Source organism: Octodon degus, unplaced genomic scaffold (genome assembly GCF_000260255.1).
Source record: "Octodon degus isolate 3935 unplaced genomic scaffold, OctDeg1.0 scaffold00016, whole genome shotgun sequence".
Lineage (NCBI taxonomy): Eukaryota > Metazoa > Chordata > Mammalia > Rodentia > Octodontidae > Octodon > Octodon degus.
In genome coordinates, this window is record NW_004524592.1 from 24,910,441 (window position 1) to 24,919,811 (window position 9,371).

General features: G+C 35.5%; 1 protein-coding gene across 2 annotated transcripts in view; it reads right to left on the minus strand.

Annotated features, from left to right (window-relative positions):
• The window catches only part of Gstcd (glutathione S-transferase C-terminal domain containing), a 163,275-nt gene that overhangs the window by 131,678 nt on the left and 22,226 nt on the right, over positions 1-9,371 (minus strand). For both annotated transcript variants that reach the window (XM_004626703.2, XM_023710085.1), the window contains exon 4: positions 781-1,032. In XM_004626703.2, coding sequence (XP_004626760.1) covers positions 781-1,032 — 252 coding nt within the window. The remainder of the gene's footprint in view (positions 1-780; positions 1,033-9,371) is intronic.

The following is a 9,371-nucleotide window of genomic DNA, read 5'->3' on the forward strand; positions in this document are numbered from 1 at the left end:
AAAAAAAAAAAAAAAAAAAATCAAAGAATACACTAATTTCATAAAAAAACTCAAAGAATTTCAAAATCATACTCAGATAAAACATTGGAAAATAAATTGAGATAATCATCTTTATATTTCTGTAAGTTCAAATCATCATCTCAAGCTTAAAAAGACTGAGACCAAAACTTGGAAACAGAAAAACGCCAGATTAAAACAATACATCTGACCAGATAGATTATATTGTTCAAGGTCCTGAATATAAAAACATTTTAAGAAAAATACTTGTGAAAAGTATAGATTGTGATTTACTTGACTCCAAAGATGCATTGTAGGGGGCCGGGGAGATGGCTCAGTGGAATAAGTGCTTCCCTGGCAAGCGCAAGGGCCTGAGTTCAATCCCCGGTTCCACAAAAAAAAAAAAAAAAGATACATTGTATTAAACCTAATTTATTATACCTTACTTAAATGCAAAAGACTATCATAAATATTAATTAGTAACAGCAATGTAAGAGCTATGGATAAAATTTTTAACAAAAACGGTGTTAAATCTCACTGCTCATTGGGGCAAGGTGTTCACATGCATTATCAAACGGAAGTTTTCAAACAACATTATAATAGCCAAGCATAGTGGTACACATCTGTATGCCCACATCCAACAAGCTGAGGCAGGAGGATCATTGTTTTCAGTTCAGAGTTCAAGGCCAGCCTGAACTGCACAGTAAAACCCTGTCTCAAAAACACAAAAATTAAAAAACAAAAATTATAATAAAGCAATGTAAGTACAGGTGATTTAAGTACCATTAACTTGGTCATAGTTGGCCTTGGTCCTCCGATAAATAAAGAATCATTCTGTTCCTCTCCAGTTGTGGCTTCACTTAATTGTGGATAGCGTTCCTTTGAAGTGGTCAACAGCTCTGGTAACTGGAGAAACTGGATCCCACATTTGGAAGCTGCTGTCTTTACTCTTGGCACTTCCTGAATCCTCTGGTACCAAGAGGCTAGCAGTGGAAACTCTGTCAACCTATCAGAGAATTTCTTGCAGATAATGACCTAGGTAGGAAAAATAAAATATATTAGTTTGTTAAAAACAGCTGTATTGTAGTAGCTATATAGTATAAAACAGACACAATGTAAGGATAGTGAAGTTACACAATTGTGCAACTACCACAACACAGTTCTAGGGCACCACCTCACCCCAACAGTTCCCTTGTGACCATCTGCAGTCAATCTCTGTTTACCTGGTCAGCTGCAAGCAACCACTAATCTGTTTTCTATATTTAAAATTCTACCTTTTCTAGAATTTTTATAAATGGAATGATCAAAATAAACATGTCTAGCTTACTTAGTACTGTGTTTTTGAGATTTATTACCAGTAGTTTCCTTTCACTACATGTGACAGTTACGGTGTAGATATATTGTATTTTGCTTATCCGTTTAACACTTGAGGGACATTTGTATGATTCTAGTTGCTGGCTACAACAAATAATGCTACTACACATATTTATGTACTCATGTTTATATGGAAATGTTTCTCATTTTCAGGAGTACATACTGTGGAGTGAAGTTGTTAAGTTGTATGGTAAATATATGTCTAACTTCCAAAGAAACGGCCCAACCTGGCTATACCATGCTATATTATCAATACAAACCAGGACTCCAATTTCTCCATACCTTGTCAACACTGTTATTGTTACTTTTATTTTAGCTATTCTTACGGGTGGGTATGCAGTAGTAATGCATTGCGATTTTCACTTGCACTTCCCAATGACTAATGATACTGAAAATTTTTGGATGTGTTTATTTGACTCTTGTATATCTTCTGTGGTGAGGGCTTAGAAAGTTAGTTATCACTAACTTTGTAATATAAAAATAAGATCAATAACAAACATAGAAGCAACCCAACTAAAAGTAGACAAAAATATCTGAATAAACACACAGAAAGATATACAAATGGCAACATAATATATGAAAAACATGCTACTTATCAAGTGTCACTAGAGAATTAAAAAAGAGTCCACTAACATGCTTAATAGAAAAATGAAAATCCAAAACACTAACAATGCCAAAGGATAGTGAGAATGTGGAATAGAAATTTTGCTTCTATGCTAGTGGAAATGCCAAAGATCATGGCCATTTTGAAAGACAATTTGGCAGTTCCTCACTAATCTTAACATGTTCTTACTTTGCAATACAACGTATATGTTCTGGAGAATTGAAAACTTATATCCACAGTTTATAACACCTTTAATCATAATTACTCAAACTAGGAAGGTACCAAGATGCTATTTATTAAGTGAGCTATGGTACATCTGCACAATGGTAAAAATCAACATTCAATAGGGAAAGAAGAAAGACTGTAACAGGTAATTCCAATACAAATTAATGTAATGAATTCAACCCAGGGCCCAGGCCTGGTGTGTGAGTGGAACCTCCTCCATCAGACAGGCCTGGTGTGAAACCCAACAGCAGAACTCCCTGCAGAGAGGCTAGAGGCAAGACCCACCCAGCTGATCTAGGAGCAGAACATTTTGCCAGAGTGGCACAGAGGGTTCATCTCCAAGGGCTGCAGCAGGAAGAAGTGGAGCACAGCAGCCAGACCAAAGCCATACCCACATGGATGAATTTGCACTTGGTAGATCCAGACCTGGGGCTAAGGTAATAATTCTACCAAAGCTCTACAATAAAGGTCAGAAGACAGTGCTATACAAAATGTCAAAGAGAAGAAGCAAAATGCATTCTGAGGCCCCGAGCACACCCAGAACAAATGCAGGAGACAACATCATAGTAGAAATTGGAAATCTCTGAAACTGCATGAAGCAGATTCAAAGTACTATACAAGAAATTAAAATTTCAATCACAAGCTGGCAAAACTGAGTTAAAGTGAGAATAGACTTTCAGACCTTGGAAGACACCATTGCAGCTAGTGAAACGGTAAGAAAAGATCTCTTAAAAACAACTAGGATGCAGGAAAAATAATTCAACATGTACAGGATCATGCAAAGATGAATAATGTAAGACTAATAGGCATCAATGAGAAAAAAGGAGTTAATACAGATGATGTAAAAAGAATATGGACAGAATAGCAGAAAACTTCCCAAATATGGGGAAACTATCTGACATTCAGCTAACCGAAGCATATAGAACTCCAAATAATATCAACCCAATGAAAACCACACCCAGACATATAATAATCAAGATCTCAGAAATTTAGCACAGGAACAGTATACTAAAAGCTGCTAGAGAAAAGAAACAGATCACATTTAAAGGAAAACCCATCAGAATAATGGCAGATTTCTCTTCATAAACCATCAAGTCAAGAAGAGCATGGAGCAAAGTACTATAAGTCTTGCAAGAAAACAAATTCCAACCCAGACTGATATACCCTGCAAAACTCTCTTTCAAGTATAATGGAGAAGTGAAATACTTCCATGACAAAGAACAGCTAAAGAATTTCATGATGACAAAGCCAACCCCACACAGAAAACTAAATGATACTCTAGCAAGGGACCAAAATGACCACAACTCCATGTGAATGTAAAGAACCCACCCAATAGGGCAAACAATTAAACACAGGAGGAAAAGAGGTATACAACAGCAGTCATTCAATTATTCTTTTATATACAATAGCAAAATATTTCCATCAGCATACTCTACAAAGGGACTTCTCCTACACCCTATGGGTCATGATTCTGTCTGGGTCTACAGGGTAGATATCAATGAAATAGCAGTAGCTCAATCCCACAAGGGACACCTGGCCACCAGTAAGCATCATGGACACTGTCCATGTCCAAGACATACTAGAACTTTGTGCGATATCCTATGCCCAAATTGTTAGAAGTGTTGGTCATATATTTGCCATTCCAGTATTTATGTTGCTTCATTCTTAGTACTTTTTTATTATCATGAAAACTTTTTCTTAGTTGAAGTGTTTTGAAATATTTAATTTTGAATTAACATTTAATTAATTTTCTGAATATTGTTTAATCTTAATTTTTGTTTTAAGATTTATACTGTATCTTTGACTTACAATCTACTTATAAGAGGGGCCAGGGAGATGGCTTAGTGGAATAAATGCTTCCCTGGCAAGCGCAAGGGCCTGAGTTCAATCCCTCGTTCTGCAAGCAAAAAAAAAAAAAAAAAAGGGCCAGGGATGAGGCTCAGTGGCACAGTGCCTGCCTAGCAAGTGCAAGCCCCAGAGTTCGATTCCTGGTACCAAAAAAGAAAATAGTAAAAATAAGACCAAAAAAAAAAAAAGTCCCTTTGGAAAAAAAAAAAAAAAAAGGAAACCAATCTAATTATAAGACATGGTATGATATTTTCTCCTAGTATTAGAAACTTTAAAAAGTACATTTTCATTTCCATTGACTTTACATTACTTCTTCCTTATCTTTTACACACACACACATGAAAAAATACGTATATAAGCTGATATAAAGTTGATATTGTTTTGTAGAAATCTTCAATCACCTTTTAAATGGGTTCATCTAATATATTTTACATAGTCATGCATACCTATCATTTTGAGAGCTCTTTATTCTTTTTCTAGGACCATACAGCAACTTCTCTTGCCTTCTGGATTATGCTCTTTGTTATTTTCTATATGCTACCTCTGGAGGCATTAGAATATTTTGAGTTTGTGTAACTGGAAAATATTTTACTTTTAGTTTTGAAAGGTATGTTTGCCAAGTATAAAATTCAATGAAGACAGATCTTTTCTTTCAGTCCTTTGAATTAATCTAGTTTCTTACACACTTGCTCTTTTTTTTTCTAAAGTGGAATAAGATGCTATTTAATTTTGTTCTTCCATAGCTAATTTTTTAATGTATATGATTTAATGATTTTTTTCTTTACAATTAGTTTAGGACAATTTCATTTTTGTGTATCTTGGTATGATTTTATTCAAATTTCTTGTGTACGTGCTGTCTCTCGGGTAGATGATTGTTCAAAAAGAAGGGGCTGGTGAATGAAGGCAGGAGACAGGAAAAGGAATGTTATGGGACTGTCCTGCTACAAGGTTGTATATGGTTAGATTTCTGGACTTACGTGCAAACAGAAGAATTATACAATTCTTTATCTTATTTTTAAAATATATTTTAATTTTTCAAATGTTTTTTCCATCATATTCTGTGGGGACTTAAAAGTTCAACATATCAATACTTGATGAAAAATACCTGTTCCATGTTATTCCTAAGATGTTTGATATTCAGACAGATAGTAAAGTCAAGCTTGACAGCCTAGGTTTCTATGATAATAACAATAAGCTTCTCTTCTGGAGGGTTAACAACCTACGTTTGCAGACCAAAATTAGAGAAAAAGGAGGGCTGCAAGGAAAGCCAACATTTTGGCCCTAGCCTTCTAAGGTCAATTAAGACTCAGGACATATGAAAACTTGTACTGTAACGTCATGTAACTCGGTAGTGTCCCAAATTTTCTGATCAAGGAGATTATGGGCCAAAGAGGAAAGTGATCGATGATGCAGAATGTGCCTAAGGAGAGTCACATGGGGAGAAGACACTCTCTCAGGCTTTCACAGAGAGCACACTGGCCAACCACTGGCCGTGACTCATCCACATGGCTGACACTGACAAAGGATCTACAATCTGAGGTACAGGATGTCAGGATAAATAAGGGGACTTGACTGACCTTATCAGACCCAAAAGCTACAACTCTTGTTACATAGGTCTTGCTTTATCTTGGTCTTAACCATCCAGCAGAAAAGTATAAAAACGAAGTATGACAAGTAAAGCTATGTTGTTATGTTGAACTGTAGGGGTCTCAGGTCAACAATTTCTGACATTGCCAGTCAAGTGGAAGACCCAGTACTATTATGGAGTATTGGACTCTTTTAGAATATTTTGCTGAGTTAACACACCTCTAATATTCAAATAAAGAACTAAACAAAAAAGGGGGAACACAAATGTCCATTTTGTATCTGTATATTCAAAATGGTTAGGATAGATATATCATTACATTCTCTTAATGAATAGAGGGATTTGTTGTAATAGTGCTTGTAAATAGGATATCATGTCTGCATCTTGTACAGCAAATAACCACTAGGAATACAGTATGCAATGTGTTAATTATTGAAACTACCAATTTGATTTGAAAACTGTCTCATTGCTATTTGTCTCCCAATAAAATTATGGAAAAAAAGAAAAACAAAAAACAAAATATAAGAAATAAAGCCATGGTGTTATGTTGAGCTGTAGGGGACTCAGGTCAATAATTTCTGACATTGCCAGTCAAGCAGAAGACCCAATACTATTATGGACTACTGGACTCTTTTAGAATATTTTGCTGAGTTAACAAACCTATAATATTCAAATGATGGAACTAAACAAAAAAAAGGGATACAGACGAATGTCCATCTTGTATCTATATATTCAAAATGATTAGGATAGACATATAGCTACATTCTCTTAATGAATAGAGGGATTTGTTGTAATAGTGTTTATAAATAGGATATCACGTCTGCATCTTGTATAGCAAATAATATAGGAAGACAGTATGCAATGTGTTAATTATTGAAACTGTCCTACCAATTTGATTTGAAACTGTCTCATTGCTATTTTTTTTCTCAATAAAATTACAGAAAAAAACAAATTTCTTGTGTAAAAGGTTCATTTTTCTTGGAAATATGATGCTATAACTTGAACTAAATTCAGAAATTTTAAATCTTTAAGCATTGATTGCCTACCCCTTTCTACTTTGAGAATTCTAATTATATGAATATAATTTTCTTGATTTTGGCACAGAATGAAGTATTATACGACTGATCTATAAATTCTTCATTTTTATTTTGGATAATTTTTATTGTTATATTCATTTAAGTTTGTAAATAACTTATTTACAATGAGCAATCTATTATTAATCTCATGCAATGTATTCATTTCAGAAATATTTCTCTAAAATTCACTGTCTACATCTTGTATCTTTCACATTTCAATATTTGTCTACAATTTTTAATATGCTATATAATAATTTTCAATAAAGTTAATTAGAAAAAAATGTAAAATGAGTGACATTTGTAAATGTCTATAGTAAGGGCTACAACTGAAAAGTCTTTTGGAAAACTGTACATCTATATGTGTGTCATATTTCATTGATGGATATTTTGGTTTGTGTCTAGTTGTCCCCCCAAAGGCTCATCCAGTTATAGGACTTTTTCAGAGGTAGCTAACTGAATCTTAAGAGTGTGTGATGCTGGGATTAAGGGTGTGTGATTACAAATCAGTCCACTGATTGGTCTGGTACCACCCTAATCCCAGCAGTATGGACAAAATGTAAAGGGTGGAAAGATGCTCTACGGCCCTGTGCTTGCTTGTTTTTGCCGTCTTCTGCTGCCACAATGCCCCTCTGCCACGCTACCCTGCTTGGACTCAGCTGCTTATGGACTGAAACTGCTACAAACTGTAAGCTAAAGAATCTTTCCTCTTCTAACTTTGGGCACTGGTATTTTATCTTACCAACAAGAGGAAAGTGACTAAGACAGTGGACAAGTCTCACAAAGTCACCAAGCCACTTGGGCTAAGTGCAAACTTGTGATCTTTCTGTCCAGCCTCCCAGAGTGCTGCACCACCACAGGCCTGCCCAGCACATGCAGCTAGGTGGATGCTTCTTAACTGTTTTCAAGCATTATTCTTTGACCAACCTTCCTCAAATCTGTAATTCATGACCAAGAATGCATTCCACTGTCCCCAGCCCTCATTGTATTTGATAGGTTCTCAATATGCAAAATATAGTGAACTAAACAGATAGCATTATATCAAAAAAATTTATATATATATATATATATATATATATATGTAGTATGGCATTAGCCAAAATTGTTCATGAAGAATTTAAAAAGCTGGAGTAATTTCCTTAAATAAAATTGTCATCTTTTAAAAATTACCATATTCTGAGGTCTACCACCTTTAATCTTGATGTATTTTGAAAAGTTTCAATGAGTATTTTGCAGTTCACTGCAGAAATACAAAGTTTGTACTCTTTTCTCTCTCTCTCTCTCTCTCTCTCTCTCTCTCTCTCTCTCTCTCTTTTTTTTTTTTTTTTAAAGATACCAGGGATACTCAGGACTTTGGCTTGCCAGGCAGGCACATAAGCTGCTGAGCTATCTCCCCAGCCCAGCCCCCAATCTTACTAGTGATCTGAACTCCCACTTTTTATGTGAATTATTTTCTCTGAATCTATGAACAGTAGTCTATGTAAAACGTAAACAATATTACCTTACAATAATGTAAGACACATCAATCAGAATCATTAAGATCAATTACAATGATACTGCCAAAATGAGAATGACACTAACATAAAGTAACAAAAAGTAAAATTACATGTATTTTATTTTTATTTTTTAGAAAAAGTAAAAGTATAAATATTTAGAACTAAAAAAGTAGCTACAATAGCATCTTTCCACCAGTCCATGACTTTGTTTTCCAAGGTTTTAATGACCCAGTCAACTATGTTCCAAAAATACTAACTGGAAAGTTTTACACACAACTCATAAGTATTAAACCATGAACTGTTTAATCTCACCATTTTACTCCAAACACCCCGCTCATCATAGTCAGGCTGCAGGTGCCACCAGCTTCGCACATATTTGGTACCCATCTGGTTACCTGGTGATACAGGGCTTCAGGTCAAAGCGACCCTCATCTAACATGAGGACATCTCCACACACAAACTACAGTGGTGGTGCTGCAATTCAGCGGCCAAGGAGAGGCAGTGGAGGCTTACTTTACATGAAAAGTGAAAGCTGAAGACCTAATTAGAACAAAAATGGGTACACTGAGGCTGCTGGGATCTAAGGTCAGAATAAATCCCGTGAAATTGGGAGGGCTAAAGCAAATCTGCGCTAGTTTTGCTAGCTCGCCTTGTTGTTCAGACATGGCAAGGAGGCACCAGTGCTCGATGAGATGGAAAGACATAAATATGTGTAAGTGTACGCACTGAGCGCCATGTGGACAGGCCTCGTCCTGCCCGCGCGTTCAGGCTCCTGCCCAGCCTGGAACAAACCTTTCCCTGATAACAAGGATAACCGCAGCACTACTCAGGAGTGCGTGTCAGAAAACATCCCCTAAATCAGGCTTTCATTTATTATATTCAAAAACTTTGAAGCCACTATTCAAGAAAAAAATCACATCTTTTTGTTTTCTTTTGGTTAGATGCTTTCTCCTGGCACTATTACCACAGCAGATTCTTTCAAAATTAGTGTCCTTAGTTCTTTGAGAAGCACTGCATTTGTTTCCATAGAAACCATTTTAATGTCACAAACAGATTAAGATTTACGTTTAGGAAGGAATAGATAAGTAAAAAGATTAAGCCACAAAAAATATCAACAAATATATCTAGAAACTGGCACTACAGCATGAAGCATAAAGGATAGAAAATTC